Source organism: Phlebotomus papatasi, chromosome 2 (genome assembly GCF_024763615.1).
Source record: "Phlebotomus papatasi isolate M1 chromosome 2, Ppap_2.1, whole genome shotgun sequence".
NCBI lineage: Eukaryota > Metazoa > Arthropoda > Insecta > Diptera > Psychodidae > Phlebotomus > Phlebotomus papatasi.
Genome location: NC_077223.1, coordinates 23,894,604 through 23,919,911, shown reverse-complemented (window position 1 = coordinate 23,919,911; position 25,308 = coordinate 23,894,604). Strand labels below are relative to the sequence as shown.

The window sequence follows — 25,308 nt, the reverse complement described above, 5'->3', positions numbered from 1 at the left end:
TTTATACAGAAGACCTTTTTATTGCACTGATTAGCCCCTCATCCATTTCACTCACTCATTTCGATGATGTTTGTGATTCCAGTGCAAATATCACCAAAACTACCAGCTGGATGGGGAAAAAAAAGTTATAGTTTTTGCACATTAACAACAATTCTGTGGAACAATATTATGGATTTTTTCTCAATTTATACTTGAGTAATGGACGCTAAGAAATAATTCCATGAATATTTTATGATACGCCAGTGGAAAATTTTCAGAAATTCAACGTATCGATAGAGGTCTTTTTATCTCACCATCGCGGACGTATGCAGAATGTGTTAGAAATGTGGTTTGGCACAAATCACCTTCTGGCTTTCCTTATTAGAAACAAATATATATATCGGGATGGGAACGCGATCATCCACAAAAAAAAATGTTGCGATTTAAAAAGGTCAATGTTGTTTGAAAAGAAGTTTTATTCCAAGAAAATTTGTTACAACCACTTTTAAATATAGTTATTTTTTTGTAGGTTTTTCTCATGTGTAAATCTAATATCTTTTGTTGTATATAATAAGAGATTCTCCAAAAAAAAAAGAAAACGACAACATGCACGACTTTATTCGCAAAATATTCAGAAATATGCAAATATTGGTAAAATTTGTCTCTTCAGTTGGCTGCTGAAGGAGGTAATATTAAAGTGTTACGAGGCACTCTGGAGGCACTCAAAATCACTGACTTCTTCTAAAGGCCACCGACGAGTGTCAGGAGTAATTTCTTGTAGTCACCTGAAGTGTCGCCCTAAAGATGGAGATAAAATGATAAGAAACAGGGGGTTATTGTTTAGGAATTTTAGCAAATGAGCCACTGAAAATGAAACATGCAAGATTAATTTGAAAACAGGGCTGTTGAATTTTGAAAACAAAAAAAAAAACACATCCGGGAAAAGACGGAGATAACTTTTCTTAAATAATTATCCATTCAGAGCAATTGACTAGTTAGTTCTAAAATGATTTCTATGAGTTAGTTTTTTTACCATGTTTTTTTTTGTTATTTTAATTATTAATTGGTGAATAATACTCAATAAAAATTGGGTACCTATAATACTGTTGGAGTAAAAGTCTTCCCAGATTATCTATAGCATTTGGATTTTTTTTTATATTATTTCCGAACCTGCTATACAAATATCTTAAGACATGCAAAGTTCGTCAGATCACCGTAAAAATAATAATAATAATAATAATGCTGGCACAACATTCCATAAAGGAACAAGGCCTTCCCGCAAGAGGATTTCTAGACATGCATTATTAATTTTTTCTTGTACGGGATGAGGTTGTCAGTCCCATGCCCGTGGAATCAAGTGCAATGAAGCTCACTGGATGCAATCCGAACACCTTTTACGCCAGAAAAATTCCTGGTGACCTAAAGGGGATTCGAACCCGGGACACTTGCATCATAGAGCGAGCGCTCTATTACTTGACCCATTGAGTGCCCCATATTATTTCTGAACCTGCAAATACAATATACTGCAAACACAATATACTAATATACAAAGATCTTAAGACATGCAAAGTTCGTCAGATCACCGTAAGTGGCGCAAAAATCACATTTTCAGACTGTAACAAATTGGGCAGTATTTTGGTAAAAATGGTCAGGAAAAATCAAATAAGGTACATAGATAGAGTCATGTAGAAGGCTTTCAGGCTTCACATATACTCTGGCTTCGAACACTTCATATTTTCCCATATCACTTTTATGAATCTATCGTATTATTTTATAGATATATAAAATATATATCTATAAAATATATAGCCATACATAAATCAGATTCATTAAAGCAATACGGAAAATTATGAAGTGTTCGAAGTCAGAGTGTGTGCGAAGCCTGAAAGCCTTCCCCTAAGCCCTTTTAGCTAGATAAAATAAAGTCACCAAATCAAAAGAATTTTATAGCAATAAATTTTTTTTTCGATGAAATATACAAAAATCTTCAAGAAGATTCCTAGATATTTAGCGAGATACCGCTTTGAATGCTTCTAAGTACTTTTATACGCAATTAAATGACTCTTCTGGTTGTCGACTGTACGCATATACAATTGGATTTTTCATGTCAGTAAAAAACAGTGCTCAAAGTTAAAGAATATGATTTTTTTTAATGTAATTAGGCCTTGAAGATCCTATCCAGGATCCAAACGTTGGTTAATAAAATAAATTGAAAAACGAAAAAAATAGACCGAACTCCCACCTTGAATTTCACAGAAAAATTTCAAAATTTGCAAGATAATAAAAGCGTTTTAAAGAACTCAAAAACCATAATTTAAAGTGAAGAAGTTACGCCAGTCAAAAAACCAAAATAAACATTATATTTCTCTAATTTTTTCATAATAATAATAATTTATTTAATTCAAGCTCTTCAGTTTGATTTAAATAAATTTGTTTGTAAATTCAACTGTCAAGATATGATCCTTGGAGACCGCTCTAAAAAAAAACTGACTTTGCGGAGGGCAAGATTGGTCAAAGTAGGTTCATCTAGATTTAAAATATTAAAAATTTCCTGTTAGCAGAAGAGTTAGATTTGTATTTGAACGAAGGATTTTTTGTTTCTTTGATCAGGAGTGGAATGATAACTTTTCGATACTGTCGAATCGATAGTATCGATAAATCTATATCTGTTAGATTAAGTGATTGTTGACTTTTTACGGATTGTTGCGCCATTTATTGCAACAATCTTAAAAGAATGAGGCTGTTGATACACATCTAAATTGGATACAGGAAGTGCAGCTATCGTTTAAAGTTTTCAGAATCGACAGTCGATAGTATCGAAAATAAGTTATCATGCCACCCCAGGAATAATTTTACAAGACGAACTATGATGTAAAGCTCACCGAACATGTGATATTTTTTGTATAAAGTTCTTCCAGAAATCCATATTTCAATTTTTTTTTCAAAAATTCTTCGTTCAGTTTATCTGCCAACAGGAATATTTGGTTTTCTGATTTCAGATGGATCCACTCTGAGTAATCTTGACTACAAAATCTTGTCCAGTAAATTTATTTTCAGAAAGGTCTCTGAAAATCACGCCCCTATAGCTGAATTTATTATTAAAAAATGATTATTGAAAATGGTGTATTTTTACATGCTTAAGATTTTGAATTAAAATTCCTTTACAATAAAAAATTAGAGAAAATAACCTATTTTTTAGTTTTCATGACCCAAAATACTCTTCGCTGCAAAGGATAAATTAAGGACTTATGATGAGCCATCTTGACAAGTTAAATAATTTAAAAGAGTTTTCAGATTAATTTTGTGGTCTTTAGTAAACAAAACGCAATACTTTTGATAATTTTGGATTTTCTACTGACCAGTATAATTTTTTATGTAATAACACAGTTAATAGGTAGAGGTATTAATTGTAGCCTTTGTCTTTACTTATGGTCTCCTCGCAAAAAACTTTACAATGTCGCAAAATGATTTCGAAAAACCTCAAAATTTAAAATATTTGATGTCTTTTGATAACATCACATTTGTTCGTTTCCAGAATCCTTCTGACAAAAATTACGACATGGCTTTAAGTAAAGACAGGCCACAAGTGATGCCCCCACTCTAATCAAATTTTTTTATTCAATTCCTCGGTTTCTTGCTCTTAGATAGTGTCTGGAAATGATCCTTGCATCACTTCTATTGGTGTTATCTTTAAAATAGATTGAAAAAATTTAATAGAATATTCATTGCACCCGTGATAACAAACACCAGAAATATTATATAAGCTATGAGTCATATTTGCATAAAAGGAAATGTGAAGTTAAATCCTTTAAAAACGATTGACTATTTTAAGTCAAAATACGTAACAAATTTCTGATCGCTTTTGGAAGTAATTGTACGTTGTAAAAGCTCTGAGAATTTTTTTTTTGGAAAATTAAGCAAGCTTAATAATAATTTTTCATCAAACGTTGTTTTCCGTTTTTGAAAGAAAGCATTAGTGGAAAATTGAATAAAAAAGTCAGAAAACGGATATTTATTGCAGAAAGTTCCAAAAGATTTGAATCTGTATCTTCAAGAATAATGTGTTTTTCGAGACATAAGGTATTTTCTAAAATTTGATTTTGTGAAATTTCTCAAAATGTTGAGGACAGTACTATCAGGCTTGCCCTAAGCCGCTTAAGGATAATTCGTAGCATTCTGTTTTATTTCTTTAAAGTTCTGTTGTAGATAGTTTTGTAACAAATTGTGCCTTTATAGTTATTTCCCAAAATATTTTTAGGAAAATTCTACACTGGTTTAGAAAAGACAAAAAACGCGAACTGGAAAATATCCTGGAAATCCTGAAAAGGATTATGTCTTCTGCGGATTCAAATTATATTCTGAAAACAATCACTAATGCATTTTGGAAAATAATTTTGTTTAAATTGATATTTGTTGCAAGAAAAATATTACAAAAATAGGACTGAAACTTTCACCAGATATATATATTTTTTTTTAGTTTCCATATTCCTGGTTTAGGTCTCTAAAGACTTAGTGACGCTTATGAAGGCTATGATAAAAATTTGAAGCTTTTTTCCAACCTTTTGAAAATCGAGGGTCAGAAAAAATAATTTTTTCTAACTTTTTAGAGCAAAGTACAGCTTTAGTAGGCCGCAGGAAAAAAATCATTTTTGGGACACGGGTGACCCAATCGTCCTTAAAGGGTAAAAAAATCTTTTGGTTTAGCCGGCTTGCCATATTTTGCTACAACTTCCCGTATTAAATATTTTGTGTTCTTTGTCATTTTTAAAGGGTTAAACAATACGACTGAATGCTGAAAGAATTATACTTAAAAAATATTTTTTTTAATATTTCATCCACCTGCTCTAGATTTTACAATAACAACAGCACTTTTTTATAAAATTTCAAATTGAGATTTCCGATATGGAAATCCTCTTGTCGATTTACAATTTACACATACCTCTATGTATCTCGATAAAGATTTATCGCAATCAAAGATTTGTTTTCATTGCTATTGAGATAATGCAAAATATTTATCAATACCCAAAAATTGATAAAGAATTGCGAAGTGTAACATTGACTTCTAAAAATTCAGTATAAACTGATAACTCCAAACATTCCAGAGTAGTTCAAACCAGTAAAATATAGATTAGTTCTAAAAATAAAATTGCGAATTTGCATGAACAAATGCCTCTAAAATATCCGTTACTTATTTGCATTATTGTCACACTGAGAAAAAAAGAGGCTACGATTAATTTTTTTGTTATAACTTTAACACTTTTCGGGTGTAAAAATATATCAACATTTTTTAATGTTAATTTTACACCTTTTGAGGGTAAAATCAACACGGAAAAAGGGTAACTTTAACCCATAATACACCTAAAAAGGGTAATATTTACACCGATTTCAGATCAATACCGCAGGGTAAAATTAACATTTTTGACATGTTATTTTGGCTTTTTCGGATTTCTCTCAGTGCACCATTAAAAGTATAAATAAAAATCATGCACAAATTTTTATGATTTTTCGACAAACTACAAAAATAGTCGAAAGAAAAGTTATCTCCTGTATCAGCCCTGTAATAGAAGGTGGTTAGTGGATTATTTTACCCATAGCTGTGTCCAGAAGATGCACAGGAAGACGAGCAATAAAATTTAAAAAACAATACCATACCCAACTTGCCTTAATCCAAGACACGAGACTCTTGCCATACTTGGTCTCGAAAGCATCTCTGATATCTCCCAGATCAATTTCTGAGCGACTCACGATGATTCGGATGAGGGTTCGGTCATTGGTACCAAGTCCATTCATGGCATCGTGGAGCCTCTCGGCGAAGTAGTCCACCTTGGATTTGCAGCATCCTACAATGGCCAACATTCCCTTCTCAACGGCTCCGCTGAACTCACTCTTGATGGTAGATTCGATGTCCTTGCCAGAGATGTTCTGGTACTCCTGGAAGATCTGCCTCAGTTGCTGGTAGGAGCGAGTCACGAGGAGTGAGTTGAAAATGGACTCATCGGTGCCCCATTGACCTTCACCGGCGTCAAAGAGGGCCTGTGCGTCAGCAATGGCAGCAGCTTCGTCCACTCCCTGGATAGATACAAAAAAAAGCACATCATCAGCAAATCATATGAAAATCTCAGAAGATTCGCATCATTTTCCATGACGATCTCTAAAAATCGAGATGCTTAGTGAATAAATGTTCAGTGGGGGTCACAATACTGCGACATTGTGACTCAACCATGATAATTTTCTACGTCACTTCAGCCAACACAGATCTCAGGGAGTTACACACAATTCTTCATGTGGAAAAGATATTTGCAACACTGTGCGAATTTAGGAATCATTTGATTCAAAGTTTCATGTGAAATTTTCCGTGAAATATAAATTACAATTACGAGATCGGAAAGTTTTTTTTTTAAATTTTTTTATATTGGATATTTATATGCGAATATCTTCGACTTTGTCTCTCATACATACTTTGATACCAGATCGTAAGCTTTTCTTTACTTCTAGAACAGGCCTGAGCTAAAAGAAAAGCCTAAGTGAATTTGGTGGTGCCTGTTGGCATTCTTCAAAATGCCGCGAAAATTCACATAGAGAAAATGAGAGATTATTTAACGTGAAAATTGTTTAAAATTGTTTTTTAAGTCATTTTCACAAGAAAATCCTTTTAATAATTTAGTTAAATACAGTTATTTGGGTTAATTGTGAATAATTGTTGATATTCCAACAAAAAACATTGGGATGAAATTTTGAGCTGGAAGACTCATATTCTTTTGAGCTGTCCCAAAATTCAGGATAGGTTTGAGAAAAGCCCTTTTGTACAACACTATTTTGGTTAATAAGGAATGCAAAAGTACATATTACAAGAAGGGACACGACCTGCTAATAAGGATAAAATAGAGAAGAAAATATTTTGTCGCATTTCAGAGATTTTTTGCAACCGCAGCGCCGCCAGACGTTTATCAAATGAGTCATTTGTGTCTTTATCTCTCTCTCTCTCTCACAGTTGAATTGTGCGCGATTTTAGAACTTTCCATTTCAAGTGATATTTGCATTTAATTTCTTTGTATTTCTGCAAGATTCAAGTAAAAGGATGTGTTGTGAACAGCTATCCGTCTTCCGACAAAGATATCAAGAAGACAATTTCTTTCTATATGAGTTTTATGTCTGTTATGTCTTTTTGGCGCAAAAATATTTATCATGGCACCGTGAGTGAGCGGGATTAGTGTTGCCAGTATGGCTATCTGTAATTTCTATTAAAATTATCAACACAAAATTTCCGGTATTACACGACTTTTAATGAGCACAGGTCTTTTCTAGAACCTAAGGATGGTCTTTATCGATCCGATCTATCATGTCTGATCGTTAAGAACCGTCCTTAAATATTAGAATTAAACAAAAGCTTACGAACAGGAGGGTGTCAAAGTTACCTGCAGGGGACAAAGTCATCCGCACTTACGACGGTACATTAAGAATACAGAAAAAAATCCTTTATCCTTTCAGGCATTGATTTAGTTAAGTAATTATATTGGCTACAGACCCAAGGTTTAGCCATTTAGCTTAATGTCACTAATTCCTTATCAGGCATGATTTTAAAGGAAATTGTTGTTTAGGATTGGATACTAAGGACAAATGACCCATTAGATTTCGAAAACTCTGTAAAATTGCTTGTTATATAGATTTTTGAGAAAATATGAAGGCAGAACACGAATGTCCTTTCGCGTTTTTCCACTGACGCTTCCGGAAGGGACATTCGTGTCCTGCCTTCATATTATCTTCATCAGTTTAACCACTTCGTTAAATTTTTGAGAAATTCCAGAAACAGGGCAAAACCTCAAGTTTGAAATCGGCATTCCAGTAATATATTATTTTTCTAATCAGTTAACAGATTTTATGTTCTTTAAAATCTTGGAAAAAAGTAGGGGAAAGTGCCCAGTGCTTTACAGGGTCCCAAGGTTCATAATGACTAAGTTTTTCAATAAATATGACTCATCGCATCCACAATTTAAAAACTAGGGGATAGTGTCCTGTTTTTAAAATATATTTCGGAGTCACATTTATTCAGTAACATAAGAAAAAATTAGTCATTATGAAGCTTAGGACCTAGCAAAGCATATAGATACCTTCCCCTACCAATATCATTTGAAGCCAAGAGTTTTCAATTCTTTTCCGTATTTTTTTGCAGTTAATTACCGATTTTACATTTCATTTGTTCTATTTATTTTTTTATTCTACTTTCTATGTTTTCTTTGTATCTAAATGTCCCTAAATCATTCCTTACAACAGTCATTCAAAGTCAAAAGTAAAATAGACCCTAAATAGCGTATTTTCCAACCGGTATGGGAAAGTTTAGGTTCCTTCGAAAGCTTTTGGAATTTCTGATAAGTCTTATTCGGTTCTAACCGGTTATGCATATTATAATGAACGGATTATAGTTTTTTTTTTAAATTAAAATTGAATTGCTTTATTCCTGTGCTATTTTGGGCAAACTTTTAAAAGTTTTATAAATCAGATGTAACCTGTTACAAGGAATTCAAACTTAAGACTTATCTACGTGGCTTAGCTGCTCTAAGTTTCTCAATAACCAAGATTTTTGTGAACACTTTGACCCAGAATTGTTTATTAGAGACAATTGGTCTTAAAGCTAATGAAAAATTACTGAAATTGCTGGTATTTCATAAAATCCAGACTTTTAGAAATTAGGGTAAACCTCTTTTCTGAAATACTGTACGAAAACTGAGTAATGCCCTAGACACACTTAGTACTTAAGCCGTGAGACGGCGTAACGTAATTATAATCAAAATAATGATTTGAGTAAATTCCCATCAGTTTCTCACTAACTAAGCAGTTTCTCGGTTTACTCCTCTAACAGTATTTTCTTTAATATGCAAAAAAATCTTGTATGTAATGTAATCTAGTCTAGGGTAATTAATGGTCCAATAAACTCAAAAAACCATCTGTTCTTCATTATCTCTTTTCGTTTGGGCGCCAGGTGAGAAAAAGTAAAGGCCTGGGGGCGGTCATTTCTGTTTAAGACATCAAAAACCTTAAATATTTTTATTGAAAAATAGTAAACAAATAGTAAAATAAATGAATTTTAAACGTTTTTTATGGATGAATGTTCTATGATTATCTAAAAAAATGATAAATTTTAGGAAAAAACGTTTAAAATTTTTAGAATTAGACGTTAATGAAGCTCAAGGTATGACAAAAAGACTGATTTTTATCGAAAAGGTCGCAGGTTACTACTCAACTTCTGGTTTTATTTCACGACCTGGAGCATTAAAGGACGAATTAAGGAATTCATCATCACTGTTGAAATCTTCTTTTTCTTTAGAAATTTCGTTTAATTCGCAGAAATCGACCATTTCACTTATTCTGGACAGTCTTCGTGTAATCTCAATTATTTTCCATGATTAATATATTGCAAAATAATAATATATTTTACCATAACATCCAAAACAATTAAATAAACAGTTCGGTAATTTTTGAAAATTTTACGTCTAAACCAATAACACCGCCTACATGCGGTTTTCCTTTTCTTTTTTCTTCTTAAACTCGTACTTTATTTTTTTCACATTTATCAATTGAAATATACAAGCTAGAATAGCATATCTATTAGAATTCTTACTACAGTTAGATTTAAAACAATCTTTTTTGCACTTGAAAACGAAAAATGTCGCGAACGACATTTTGTTGTTTTTCTGTGACTTGTCCTACAAAACTGAAGATGGTAACGAAAAGAAAGATTAAAATGAGTTCAGCTTCATAAAATAAGGAAAATAATGTTAGTAAGACTATAACTGAGGACACTGTAGATATTTTAACTTCGAATAAGTAATATTATCGCAGTTAATGCGTTTTATGTTTATTAAATGCGTTCAGTAAATGCGTTTTGCGGTCTTACTTGATAGAGAGTTAAGCCGTAAGACGGATTAATCAGAAACTGATGGAAATATAATCATTATTTTGATTATAATTACGCTAAGCCGTATCTTGACTTAAGTCGTAAGTGTCTCTAGGGCATAACCCTTATTTGATGTAAAAAAAATATTTCGTGGACAGCCCAAAATCGTGAATTCGAGGCTTTTTCTCGTGATTTAGATCACTAATTAATAAATATATTCTACTATAAAAATATCTATTTATTAAAAAAAATGATAATTTGATAAATGAAGGTTAATTAAGATAAATATTTATTTAATATCACGTTATTTAAAATTAAGTGTTGCAAGTTTAGCAAATTTTCTGTTATTTTCTAACTTTGCGTACACCCTTGTGAGCCTGAAGTGAAATTTTCCTCCGGAGATGAGCCTCCATGGGAAAAGAGGTGACAAAGTGTTGATGTGAGCAAAAAGTGCCACTGAACTTGATTATGCTGCCGCGACAAGAGCCATTAATTGCAGGCCTAAAAAGGTGTTTCGCCTCGATAGTCGCGGAAATGAGATGGAGAAAGGTGTCTTTACCTGATTTTCATCTCTGTTGCCCTGAACTAGAGATCTGCAGAGTCTCTTGAAGTGGCCACTGGTATCACCCTTGAGGTCATCCTCCAGGGTACGTCCGTACATCTGCTCGTAGAATTGGGCAATGGTCTTGATGCCGAAGTTGGATAGTGAGCACAGAACTTCGATGATGCAATCTTCATCAGTTCCCATTCCGGACACTGCATCGTGGAGTTCAGAAGCATAGTATTGAGGCAAGGGCGTCATGAGAGCCACGATGGCATTCTCAAAGTTTCCGCCCAGCTCGGACTTGAGGTCGGAAATGAGGTCTTTTCCGTATGAGGTTTTGTAGGCCTCAAGAATCTCAAGACGCTGCACAATTCCTCGACGACCAAGAACTTCGACAATTGCTTTTTCGTCCGTCCCGAAGCCCTTCATGGCACTCCTTAGGGTGGCAGCATCAGCCACGGGATCGAATGGATCGGCCGGGTAAACGGTTGGAGTGCAACGGAAGGGATAGTACTCAGCTGAAGACATCTGAAAGATGCGTAAATCAATTAGAAAATTTCGCATAGATGATATTGTGTGAAATTGTGACCTAATTTCCCTTTAAAAACACAATCTTTCTCAATGTGCGATTTAATATCTTTTAAACTAATTCTCATGGCAAAAAAATAAAAAAAGGTGCTTTGGATTAGAAGATGCCAAGATACTCTCGTAGGTCTTAAAATGGTAAATAAGAAATAAAAAAAATAAGCTATTGCATTCGCAAGAAGTATATGAGGTGAAACCGAGAAACCGATTAAAGAAGGGTAATTAAATTATCACGTGTACATTCATTGAAAGAGAAATAGAGAAGGTATAACATCTATGCGACGATATTTTGCTCCAAGGCACAGAAATTCTCCAACATAAGTCAATCACCATCTCAGCTATTAGTGCCATTCTTTCCACTCTTCATTAACCTTCTAATGTGAACGAGTTTCCACAATTGTCTGCAATTCTCATCTCTCAATATCATATAAATGGACAGATTAGAGATCAATGTCGATAGGCTTTTGCAGAAAGGTTTTGAATCACATTTTTCTAGCAAAAAAAATATCCGCCAAATTCAGAAACTTCTTCCGTGAGAAGCTTAACAATTAAATCCAACTCTTGAGCACAATGCTTGAATTAGAAAAAAAATCGGCAAAAAGATATATCTAATGGCCATGAAAAATCATATTCCCTCCTAGATCTTCAAACACATGTCTAAAATGTAAGTTTGTTGAAAATTCTTTTTACTAATAAAACCTTTTCTTAGTGTTGCTAGCAAGAGTTACAAACACAATCACGTGTTATGAATCATTAAACAATACCATCACTTATTTAACTACATTAACCATGTCATGAGATTCACAATCTCGTGTCTTAGGAATTTGTCATGAATCGGAATATAGTTCTCAATGTAATCAATCAATATTCTTGAATATTTAAAGTTTAATCCTTAAAAAACAGATATAATCAATTACGAATATCCTAAAATTTTGTAACTTGTAATATAATTAAAATTTTATGAATTAGCATTATTTCCAGATTAACCCTTTAAGGATGATTGGAACACCGGTGTCCCATAAAGAAAATAAATTTTTCCTGACTAACCTAAAGTTAATGTGGACACTTTAAGGATAAAATTGGACACTAGAAATAAATTGATTAAATTTATGGATTTTTATTCTAATATTTGATGAATAATGAATTTTATCTAAATATTTGTTCTTTTTGGAAGATTTTAACACTAAAATCGTTAAATTTTGAATAAGATTTGAGTTAATATTGCTTTGTTTAAAATTCAGTGTGAGCAATTGTTTACGAGAAATATGACAGAACTTTGTGTTTACTTCAGTCTTATTTAGCTGTGGTGAAGTACTAACAATGTTTCTTCGCTTTTATTGAGTGATATTATTGAATATTCCTTGAATATTGTGGTTTTTACAAAAATGTTGAAATAAACGTGTTAAGCATAATCTCAGCAATCCTGACACAAGATCGACCTTAAAGAGCTGACTTTTATTCTCTGCTCAAGACCTTTGTTTTAAAATGTTATACTTTGTGTAAAACTTCAAGTTGGAATATTTCCAATTTCGTATGAACATAAAATAGGAATAATAAATAATAAATAATTTTAAAGCTGATTGAGAAGGTTTTTCAAAACAGAAAATTTTGAGGCATGACGGAACAGATAAAGCATCATTACCCTTTCATCCAGAATAGGATACCTTTGTTTTAGACACTATATTCCCTCAATTCTAAGATAAATCGTTAAGTCTTAAACCTTGAAATTGGCGTATAATGCCTGATTTATATTTGGTGATAAAGATCTTTAATTTTAAATTGCCAAAGGAGAATGGTCAAATCCGGTCCCGGAATCGCCACGAACGGGACCTATGTCATTGGATAGACATTAGTATAGGTAACAACTTTTGTTCTGGGATCAATGTTCTAAACCATGGAGGAACAGTTCTAGAGCATAAAAACTATTTTTTAGAATGATGAAGAATGATCAAAAGTATATGGGCGCTGGTTCATCTTCATACAAAGATTAGAGTAGACGCATTTTGAAGATATTGATATAAGGTTGAGAAAAATGCCGGGACCCAGGACGATGAATGCTGGGAGTCCTTGTAAAAAAGGCCTTTATCCTTCCGAAAAATCGTTGTTTTGACTACGAATTATACAAGAACCGCTAAAATGATCTTGATGAAATTCGGTATAGGGTCAGTGTATGTTTTAAACTTTTTATTTATGCATACCACCCCCTTCCTCCACCCCCCATTCTGATAGCCCTCATTCAAAATGGGGGCACTTTACCTTATAACTTATTTCTAAGAGGATGTAGAAAGCTGATATTCAACAAGGGAACAAAGCTTACGGAAGACACTTCAACCATGAATGTTAATCCCCTCCTCCACCACCCCTTCTAGTAATCCTATACAAAATGAGAACATTTTGACCTCTTTTCTGAGAAGAAGTAGTTTGTTTGTAAAAGAATGAAAAAAAATGAATAACTAATAAGTTAACAATAATTTTCTAGATTTTATATGCATTTATAGACATCTAGTCGAATTACAGCTTTCTGCCTCCTCTTAGAAAGAAGTTATAAGGTAAAGTGCTCCCATTTTGTATGGGGGCTATCAGAATGGAGGGTGGGAGGAGGGGGTGGTATGCATGGATAAAAAATTTAAGCCATACAGTGACCCTATACCGAATTTCATCAAGATCACTTTAGCCGTTCTTGCGTAATTCGTTGTCAAAACAGCGATTTAACGAAAGGATAAAGGCATTTTTACAAGGACTCCCAGCGTTTATCGTCCTGGGTCCCGGCAATTTTTCAATCTTATATCAGTACCTACAAAATGCGCCTACTCTCGTTTGTGGCGATTCCGGGACCAGCGCCCATATAGTTTTGACCATTCTCCTTTCTTTCAGCATTTAAGTTAAATGTATAAGAGGTTTTGCAATACCAAAGCTCAGGAAATATTGAACTCCGTTAAGATTTCTTTTATTTTAAACCTGGTCGAGAAGATCTTCTAATTTTTTAATACAGAAAATTTTAAGGAAATTTTTAATTTTGACACTTTAATGAATATTTCACTTAACACTTCAATTTTTTTAATCATAGAATTAAAGGGATTGCTTTGAAATATGTATTTTTAAAGAGTAGGGGAGACTGGGGCAAAAAGTCACAAAACGGATATTTTATTTTTTTATAAGCTATTCGAGCACTTCCAAAATTTCTAATTAGTACAGTTTTATACGAAATTTACCGCTCTACAAGTCTGTGAAAGTCATTTTCCTCTATTTTGTAAGGAAATATATTTATCGGTCCGTTTTCTAAAAGGTAATTTTGTGATCATTCTCAAAACTGCTGGGGCAAATAGTATCAGGCATAAGATACTATCACATTTTGATTCGCTTTATTACGGGATTTCGTAAATTTAAGTAAAATACCTAGATTACATATTTTCATAGGAAATTTATTCTTCTACACCTTTGTAAAACACCGTTTTCTTTATCGGAGCGAGAAAAGCGCATTTTAAGCTATTTTACAAAAAACACACAAAAGACTGCAAATCGTTTGACCAATGCAAACAACAAGCGGCGACACATAGCATTGACGTTTCTTTTCACCGTGGGACATCAGAAATTGTTTCGGTTTTTGGTACTTTTTGCTCCATAGCTTTTGTTACTTTTTACCCCAAGTGGTCGTTTTTAATAAAAGGATTTATGGAGAAAAGAATCTTTGTAAAATTCTAAAATAGATAGCGGCTTCGTATTCAAAATATATCCAGATAATTTGGGAAATATTCACCAGTGCATCAAATTTCATATAAGTAGCTAATAATTGATATCTTCTGCACGGAAAATATTTCAAAAATAGGGCTAAAAATTTCGATATTTTTTATTTTCTAAATTCCTTGTTCAAATTCTAACATTATGACATTGAAGAAGAGTTAAGACAAATTTAAACCGCTATCTTATTTATCTTGGAAGATATTGAATTTTAAAATTTTCGGTTTGTGACTTTTTGCCCCAGTCTCCCCTACTATTAATGAATGGCCCCTATTATGAGAAATTTTCTCCAAAATTTTTTAATCTAATTTTGAGTGTGCCCAATTTTGACAAAAATTTCCCACAACGTGTAGGGAGTAGTGGGGCACCTTTGAAATGGGATATCTTTAAAATTGAGCAATTTTCTTCTATTTTTGAATTGATTGAATGATTACAACTTTTGGAGTTAAACGTCAATATTCAAAATGTTTTTGTCTCATAAAAAAATTAATTATGCTTAGAGGGAAGTGAGGTATTTTTGAATTGAATCGTCTTTAAATATTTTAATGAAACTGAGCCTTATAATGCAATTGAGATTCACAATACTGTGGAGCTAAGTAAAATCATGGTAAGTTTCAGTTTCACTTTAAAAATAGGAAAAAACCTATTTAAAATTCAAAGGTATACACCACATTCCCTAAAATTCCCCTAATATTCAAAATATCAAATCTCGGCCATATCAATATAAGCATTTAAAAATTTCAAAAAGTGCGACACTTTACCTAAAGATCTTAATTAAAGAACACCAATCACTTCTCAAGTGTCAAAGACTTATCTCTTGAACTGCAGGGAAAATTGAAGTGATTTCTAAAAATAGATTTCATACTTTTAAAACTATTTTTATATTTTTTTTGTAGAAAATTGCGATAGACTTTTTCTTAAATGGAAGTCTTCACTCAGGCATCAGTTTCAAAATTTTCATTTAATTTCACTTTCTTACACGTGGTATCATTTTTAATTGGGGGGTGTATCAAGTTGGAATTTAATGAGCTTCACTAATCTGTTGGCGTTCTTATCATATCCAATTTCTAAAATTAAAAGCCATTTAATGTTGTATCAAAATCATGTGCTTTATTAGTGAACAACCTAATCAAAAGGCAATTAATAAGCGAATGAGTGACAAATTTTTGTCAATAATGTTATATTTATGCTGTTTTAAGAAAATATTAGATCATCACTATTCCAGTGAATTGTTCAGTGGAATAAAGACGCTGTTTTGTGAGTGATTCTTGCCATTTTTCTTGTGAATCGTGCGATTAATGTTGCGACATCGCGTCTATGATTCAAGCTGAGAGTATTTGAGCAAAAATTTGCTTCGGATGGAAATAATTAACTACGCTATACGCACTGAAAAGAGTCAAGGACTCATATGGTTTTCTCCTTCACATAAAAAATCCCGCATATTCTATTCTTTTATTCTGCGCCTGTGTTCGTTTTTTTTTTAGCTGACCAAAAGCGCCAAAAGCTTGATATAACTATTTTACCAAAATGACTGACTGTAGAAAATGGAAATTTGTGAAGGATGAGTTGGGTAGAAAATATAAGAAATGGAAGACTTTACATGGTATTGGTAGACTTTCGAATTTTTCGGACATAAAATCTGAGATGTTTAATTACTATGCGTGGGAATTGTTACAAACTCAAGCATTTATCTTTTTCTTCATTTTTATTTTAATAAATTCGCTCCCATTTTCAGTGAATCACTTTTAGTTTTCTTCATTGTTGTTTTCTCACATTGCGCTTACTTTTTTTTATTATTTTCACCTCTATTTCCTGATAACTTGCCACGAGAGCAATTTTCCAAAAAAGATAAAAGATTGTTTTTATGGGGTTTAATCTCACTGCAAACACCTCTCATATAGCTGAAGGCAAGGTGTAAATTATTTAGTGAAAATATGCCGAAAGTGCTGTGTTCTTCTCACATTGCTATTGAGCGACACACAATGGAGAGTTTTGCAATAAAAGTGAGATATAGGAAAAGGCCATGATGTTAACGGAATGTAATTTGAAATGATTAATGTTTGTTACATGCAAGAGAAATTTTTAGGGTTTTTATCTAGCTTACCTTGTGCAGAAATGCAAAATTTGCAGGACGAATTAAAAGTGAACTTGTCGGAATTGTCAAGACACACCCAAGAAGATGGATTTTACTCGTACCAACGCAACTTTAATACTGACTAGCTGACTCACACTGTGGTGGAGTATCGTGTAAAAATAAGGGGATTACGTCACGTGGAGCCAAAGTGCCAGAAAAGCCGCTCCAACTCGTTTATGGTGAAGTAGTAGAAGCAAAACTGCCCAATTCAAAATACATGCTCCAACGGTTTTTTCTTATAGCACGAAAATCCCCCCAAAAGGCGGGAATATCTTAGCGTTGCGCACTCAAAATTACTTGATTACTAACTTCTCCTCTTTCTACATTCTAACTAAAGTATGCCGTCCAACCCATGCATTGAAATTTTTCGTATTTCCTGTATTTTCTCAATTCTAAATTGAACAAGGTTTAAAAGAGAATTCAGTTCTTTAGAATATTTTGCCTTTATTTTTTGAAGTAATATACTTATAATCTCTCAGAGTTATAACTCGTTTTGATATAAGTCAATTCGATATTAAGTGGTTGTCGTAATATTTTATAACAAAAATACAAAAAAGATTACTTACAAATCAGTCTAAAGCGATTATTCGACATCGAAACCTAATAGTTTCACTGCTAGAACTCAATGAGAGAGCAGGTATCAACTTCCGGTCTTCAGTGGCCCACAATAAAAAAAAAAGAACGTTATCTTCGGACGTTCCTCTTCCCTACATCCCATCCAAAACCATATTTTCTGATTTATTTCATAAACGGCATTGTAGATCTTTCTTATTTTCGGTTATGTTTTAGAGGTAGACTAGGCGAACATTTCGTCCAAACATACCTATGAGCGGAAAAATCGCCGTTTCGAATTATTGAAGGTCAAAGGTCAATCACTATGAATGGCTCATTTTTTAACCGATTGGACTAAATTTAAATTTTTTGGAAAGGTGTTGAAATTTTGTACACGGATGCATCGGTTTTCATTAGTAATGAATCGGTTAAGTACCGATATAATTGAATAATTTTTTCCGGAAATTATTTTTTTTTACTTGACCTTAAGTTTGTTCCCGCGCTTAGAGGTCAAACGATGACCGATCTTCGATGACCCCCCATAAGTGGACATTATCTCGGACGGTCTTTTTACGCTTTTCCTCTAACCCTTCTCCAACCCCTCTAAAGTGTTTTTTGGTTTTTCTAAAAATTGGCCAAAGATTTATCAATGATTTTCGGGTATGTTTTAAAGGTAGTCTAGTCTAGATGAACATTTTGTCCAAACATAGAGTAGATGTGGTATTAGCAAAACGCTCCTAAGATCGATCACGCGATGCTTGTAATATCGACTCCTCTTCCAATTGATGGATAAAAAAATAATTTTTCTACATGAACTTTAATTTTTATATGATTGTTTAATTATTTTATGTTTCACGATGTCACATAAAAAATTTCACAATTTTTCCGGTAATATTTGCACAAGAAAAGTGATTTTTAAAAATATGTGCACAAAATTACTATAGTAGCCATTCCAAAAATTCACACTGCTGCCATTTGTCTTAAGCAAATACAGTCAGTTTTGTCAGTGAATTAAACAGTTTGTGTGCTTCTTATCGATACAATTGGTATAAATATTGGAAACCACTTAAGGACTGAACCTTACATGTCAAGATTTCATAGGTATAAGTACTGTTATTTGAGCGTAATAAGAGATTTTCTGTGATCGATAATTTCAAATTCTGATGTATGGAATATCGATCACTTTTTTCTTCAGCAAAAACACCAAAAAACGCCTTCAATACCGGGATGATAAAATGGCAAAAACCCTTGAGAATGTCAGGAATAGACTTAGCATTAGAGAGGCAGCTCGGATATACAATGTGCCGTACGGAACACTGTATGGGAAGTTGAGCGGACCAGTCCGGAAGAAAGACGTATCGGCGCTTCTGCAGTCCTTTCAAGAGAACACGAGGAATTGCTGGAAGCTTGGGTTCTTTCACGGGCTACTGTGGATCATCCAATTACCAAGGATCAACTTCTAGACAGTGTGCAAATGTTGTGCAGGAAGTTGAAAATTCCAAACCATTTTGTGGTGTATTAAATTATTTTGATTGTTCCCTTTAGAAATTAAAGCTAAGTATTTGAATTGAATTATCTATTTTTTTTTTTATTTTATCGGAAAATATAAAACACATATTCACATTTCCTGATGATACGTATAAAACCCATTTTTTGCTTGATCGATATTACAAGCATCGACTGGTCGATAATACCATCAGCTGATCGATATTACATGCAAATCCACTTCGAAAAGTTTTTCGTGTTTTATACCACTCCAAAATAAATATATCAAGAATGTGAGTGGTCGATCTTGTAGAGGACATCTGCAAGATTGACTATAACAAGTTTTCATTTCAAAAATACGAATATATATGCTTTTTTGTCTGTTAAAGTTGATCATTTCCTTAACTGATCGATAATACCCCCGTCTATACTACCTATGATGCCTATGACTATTTTTAATTATTGAAGCTCAGAGGTCAACCACTTTTTGGGGTAGAATTTTTTAACCGAATTGATTGAAGTTTGATTTTTTGAAGAGCTCTTGACATTTCTTATCTGGTTATGTCAGTCCCTGTCTGTAATTAAATTGTCAAGCAATCGTAATTGAATTATTTTTCTCGGATATCCCTTTTTATTTGTGCATAAGCATATTACTTCCTATGTTTTTCAATAAATGTAACTCATCACACCCATATTTTAAAAAGTAGGGGAGAGTGTCCTGTTTTTAAAATATATTGCGGAGTCACATTTATTGAGAAACAGAAAAATGTTAGCCATATGAAGCATGAGACCGTGCAAAGCATGGACACTTTCCCCTACTAAATATATTTCAAAAGCTGTTTCGCATTATTTACCGTTTACCACAGTTCATAAACCAATTTGAACAGATTTAAAAATCACTTAAGGGGGTTTCCCTAAAGAAGTCTATTTTTATTGTTTAACTCGATAAATAAATTATCTCTATACAATAAAAATTTGATAAGTCAATTCGAAGTATTTCTGAAGATATAGAGCCGAAAGCAGAGGAAACTTTACTGATGTATAAAAGGAATTAAGGTCCAGTTTCGTTTGAAAATACGAGAAAAAATCCCATGTTTAACCCTTTGAGGACGATTGGAACACCGGTGTCCCATAAAGAAAATAATTTTTCCTGACTACCTAAAGTTGTTTTTTTTCTAATGTCTGTACATAATTGTAAAGTAGAAGGTTGAAAGAATCTAGAATATTTTTTTGCAAGTCTCTAGCTATTTGATATGTAGTAAATATTTAAACTCAAAAATGGCGAATTTTTAAATTCTCAAATTCATTTTTGATTTTATTTATATTTTATATTTCTAATGTTGTTTAAGTAAAACCCTTTTGGCAATAAAAACCACAATATTCATACGTAATATTTTTCATTTAAGCGAAAAATATTATTCATTAGTGTTGTCATAAAAATTATTTAAATTTTTGAGCTATTATTGTCCCTATCGTTCATAGAATCAGAAAATACACCGAATCAGACTCTGTTGGACTTTCCAAGGTTAGATGTAAGACTTATCATTGATTATGTTTCCCAGTTTAATTTTTAATGTTGATTTTCAGTTCGTAAAAAGTGTCTCGTCGTTAAAGGGTTAAACGTTAAAGCTACCCCATTTCAAAGGTGCCTCACTTCCCCCAATCCTTCAAAGGTTTTAATCAGAATTCCTGAGCAAAATATAAAAATGTCCCCTGAGTATAGTCGGAATGAGATTATTGAAAGAACCTTGTAATACTCTCAATATGTGAAGAAGTTTCATTCGTCTGTATCAGATATTAATCAAGGATCACTCTGCACCTTAAACCGTCAAGCTAGACGGCTATGCATACAGACTAGACACAGAATTTTTTAAAGAGCCGATCCCGTAAATCTTCCATTTGAGAAACAAATTTCCTAGGTCAGTATAGAGGAGGAGAGATTAAGAATGAGAAAGTGACTGAGTTTTTCGTGCAATTTTTTTTATTAAATCTAGGAATTTATTAATTGACACACATTTAAATGAGACAGATAGTAAATAAATTCCTTAAAAGAGCAAGAAAAAGATATTGAAAGGAATCTCAGATAAAATGCAAATAAAATGTTCGCATTAATTTAATGTGCAATATTATAATATTATGTTTCCTGCAATAAATGAAAAATGCATTGTCGGGATCGCAAAATTAATGGAGATGTAATTGGGATTTAGCATGAACTTATCTCTCATCCAATTTCCGAGCAATCTGCACATCAAATGAATTTCAACTCATAAATCATTGTTTTGTTACACTAATGGATCTGCAATTAATTGATAATGAAATCTCCGTTGTGCTTCAATTGACCATGCGATTCAGTCGGTAATTCCCATGAAATTATGCACTTCACCAAAGACTTTGAAGAACTTGTTGAAGAGTAAAAAAAAAACTTTGAGAATCACTGCATAGATCACTTTCCAGTGGTATTCACTGGAAAATTCTGAGAGAGAGATGAGGTGTCATTAAGACGATTTTTCTAACGAGAGACTCTCTCAACAAATTTCCATTAATAAATGAACAAATGATACCTCAAATGAATTATTTATGAAATAAAAAGAATCTTTAACTGTTACAATTGAACCAAACCACAAATGAAATCTTTCGTTCAGCAATCACATTAAAAATAAAATTATATCAGAGAAGGAGTAAAATTAGCTGGAAGAGGCTGGTTCTTTTTTTCATGAGTCAGAACACAAGCGCAAAATAAGACAATAAATAAAAAGGTGGAGGTAAAGAAGTACATTTTAACATGCGAATTTCTTCAATTTGTTGAGATATGCTGCTGGGATGGAGTTTGTGGTGAAGAAAAATGAAAAAAAAAGAACTTTACACGAGAAATTGCCGCAATTTCTCTTTGAATGAACTCTACAACGTGCTGACCATAAGAGGTTCTTTTTCACGATTGTTTTTTTTTTTTAATTCAGGTAAGGATAATGCGGAAGAAAGTATTTGAAGAAGAGCTTGTTAAAAAAAAACACCTAAGAAGTTTACGATGATTTGAAGTATGAAATTAACCCTTTGCCGTCGTTCAGGTAAAATAACGATTTATAATTACGAAATTAAAATACAGATTTGAATTATTACGTATGCTGAAAAACTTAATTTTTGTATTTAATAAATTTTGTGAAACAAAACACTATTTGCTTTTCGGACTAAAATTATTTATTGGTTCATAACCAGTTCATTACCGGTTCATAAGCGATCTTGTTGTAAATTCCAAGGCCTGTCCAACAAGCCAAAACATGACCTCATTTGATTAAGAGATACGCTCTCTAAACGTCTAAACCCTTTTTAACCTTTGACCTCGAAAACGAAATGTCCGAAAAAAATTGTACGTTGCGATTTCTTGCAATTCCGAAAAACATGGTTTTAGATTTGATAAAAAGGGTTGGAGGAAAATGAGTGGCATGTTAATGGTCCTAGGGTTAACTAATTCCTATCGAGGTCGCGGGCCTAGGACACCCAGGTTAGCAGCCCACCCCCGCCGATCCTCCGCCACTTTAGGAAGATGTTTGCGGGTCGATCCAAGGCGCTCCCAGGCAAAATCTTGAATTTAATTCAGCCACCTTGTCCTTGCCTTGAAGTCAAGGTTTCTCAAAACATTCTCAACATATTTAGCTTTTCTGGGAACTATTTCTTCATCATTCATGTGCTGAACATGACCATCTTGACGAGGATTCCTTTAATCTGTAACATTTGGTCATTATACAAAACTCTCATGACCATAGGTGAGAATAGGAATGAACACAGCTTCGAAAACCGATAATTTAACAGAACGACTCAGCTCGGCCTTCCTAACCAGGGTTCTGGAAGGCTCCCTTATTTACTGCAGAAGCTTGGTGTATTCGCGGCGAGAGTTCTGCATCCATCCTACCATTCTTCGCAAATAACGTCCCAGGATACTTGAACTTCTCCTCTTGTTTGAATGGAACTCCACTAGGTAGAGTGTTTGCCTTGGTGTTTGCTTGAATTCTAGGGAATCCACTACCTCCGACTTAGCCATGTTCATCTTCGTCCTGTTTCGGCACAAACATCAACTTTTTAAAAATTAAGCTCTTTTTCGGAAGTCCCCCAAAAGAACCAAATGCAAGGAAGAGATGGCTCACCGTGAAATTCCTAATACGAATCGCATTTTGCCTTTCACTGCACTCTATCATCTTGTTCATATAATATGAACAACAATGGGAATAGAACTCACCCCTGGGGCTGTCTAATATCCACCTAAAAACCTTTCGACTTGGATCCCTTTACTACACGAACACAGCTACTGCAGTCTCTGTGCAATGACTTGATGGCTCCCACCAATTCCTCATCCAATCTGTACTCGTGCAGTGCGTACATCCCAAAGTTGTTCTCTCGGCATTCGTTCATATGTTTTTCTTCCAAATTTATGAAACAAGCATATTCCCAAGCCTTTTCGACAATCATCTTTAGGATGAAAAGCTGATCCGTGGTGCTTCTACCACGTATGAAACCGCATTATTGGTACTTCTGTTGTTGAATAATGTGATATTTTTCATCTGATAGTTTAACACGGTATGAAGTGGGGCTTATTTTAAGCCTTAATATGAAATGAATTTGACCTATGGCAATATAAATTAATAGCTACTATTAAGTCTCACATGTCCTGAAAAAAATTCGCCAGATTTATTAAATGAATACGGGAAAAATATGTAGTGTTTGAAGGCAGAGTGTGTGCATAGTCTGAAAGAATTCCGCTAATTAGAAAATTAATAATTATCATAAGTATGGCGGTGCCGACTCAAGAATTTTCCTTTTTTTGTACATAAAAAATAGCCAGATAATAAAGGACCGAAGTGTTATCCGAATTACAGTGAAATTCGAACGTTAAACTGTTTAAAATTCAAATACAGGTGTCAAAAGTTTGTTGCCTCATGTGTGATCGGGAAACCAGGTGCAAAAAATTATAGAAAAAATTACTTTTTCAAATTTTTCTTTATGCAAATGAATTCCCTGTAATCCGTAGATCTTATTTATGTATTTCGAAAAAAATAATTATTTTATATCATAAAAAATTATTCTTTTCTAAAAGTTGATCATTTTTGATTCGTCAAAAGTTTGTCGCCTCATTTCAAAAAGTTATTCAAAATGGTCAAAACATGCAACCAACTTAATGTAAACCGGTTACATTTGAAGCTTATACGGGCTTCAGACCTACGGCTTAGCCATAAGGCTTAACTTCTCTAGATTCTTATCAGTCGAAAATTTTTGGAAAATTTTGACTTAGAAATGGACAATTAAGGGGAATTAATCTATTTGAATCAGAAGAACAAATTAAATTGGTTGCTATTTAGGATTTTGAGACATTCGGAAACTAGGCTAAACCTCTAGTCTGAAGACGGTCTTATGTCATTTGAGAGGCAAATGGTTGGTTTGGATATTTCTAAACTTGTCAATGGAAAATATATGTATATAAAAATATTGATAATAACAAGAAATTATCTGTTTTTTGATCATTTATAATTTAGGTTAAAAATTGAAAATTACAAAAAGTTAAAAGAAGGGAAATTGTCCAGATATACTGCCGGAATGAATATTCGTCGTCAATTGTTTAATTTTATGGAAAATCTATACAGGATATACATAAAATCGTCAAAATATATGGTGATAAGACATGACTACATCTAAAAAACGCTACTGGCAGACCTAGGATTTCGACTCAGGGGGTCGATAACAGCATTATAAGTATCTCTGATAGTGATCCTTTGATGTCTACTCAAAAAATTCACAGTCAGTTGGTTGCTGAAGAGACACAGGTCCCTACTGTTACAAAAACAAGCCCATATTAAATGAAAATGGTAAGAATGTTTGGGTGATAAGCAATATTACATTGGTTAACTAGTCTAATCTGGTTAAAAGGTTGTATTTTTACTCGTTTTACATGTTTCAAGTAAATCTACAACCTTTTATTCAGATTGTTCTTGTTTACCAATGGAATATTGCGAACCACCCCAAACATTCTTACCATTTTCTTTCAAAATGGGCTGGTTTTTGTAACAGTAGAGACCTGTGTCCCTTCAGCAACCAAGTGTCTTTCAATTTATGTAGCATACATCATTGGGTCACTATCAGAGATACTTACAATGCTGTTATCAACCCTCTGAGTCGATACCCTAGGTCTGCCAGTAGCGTTTTTCAGATGTACTCGTACCTCATCAGTACAATATTTGACCATTTTATGTATAACCTTTCGTAGTTTTACATAAAATTTGGCAATTAATGACGCAGATTCATTTCGGTAGTATCTCTGGACGATTTTCCACCATTTAATTGCTTCTAACTTGTCATTTTAACCTAAATTATGAAATATCAAAAAACATATTATTTATCATCACTTTTATACAC

General features: G+C 33.2%; 1 protein-coding gene across 3 annotated transcripts; it reads right to left on the bottom strand.

Moving 5' to 3' along the window:
- Positions 1-437: 437 nt before the first annotated feature.
- On the bottom strand, positions 438-17,058 carry LOC129803169 (annexin B9). 3 transcript variants are annotated; one of them, XM_055849541.1, is made up of 4 exons: positions 16,843-17,058; positions 10,431-10,943; positions 5,641-6,048; positions 438-777 (listed from the first exon to the last, which is right to left on the bottom strand). In XM_055849541.1, the coding sequence occupies exons 2-4, from the start codon at positions 10,941-10,943 to the stop codon at positions 721-723; spliced, it is 978 nt and encodes a 325-aa protein (XP_055705516.1). In that variant the 5' UTR covers positions 16,843-17,058; the 3' UTR covers positions 438-720. The 3 variants fall into 3 exon arrangements, with proteins under 3 accessions (XP_055705516.1, XP_055705515.1, XP_055705514.1); XM_055849540.1 differs by having other exon boundaries at positions 5,632-6,048; positions 16,843-16,996; XM_055849539.1 differs by lacking the exon at positions 438-777 and having other exon boundaries at positions 4,796-6,048; positions 16,843-16,998.
- Between the last annotated feature and the right edge of the window lie 8,250 nt (positions 17,059-25,308).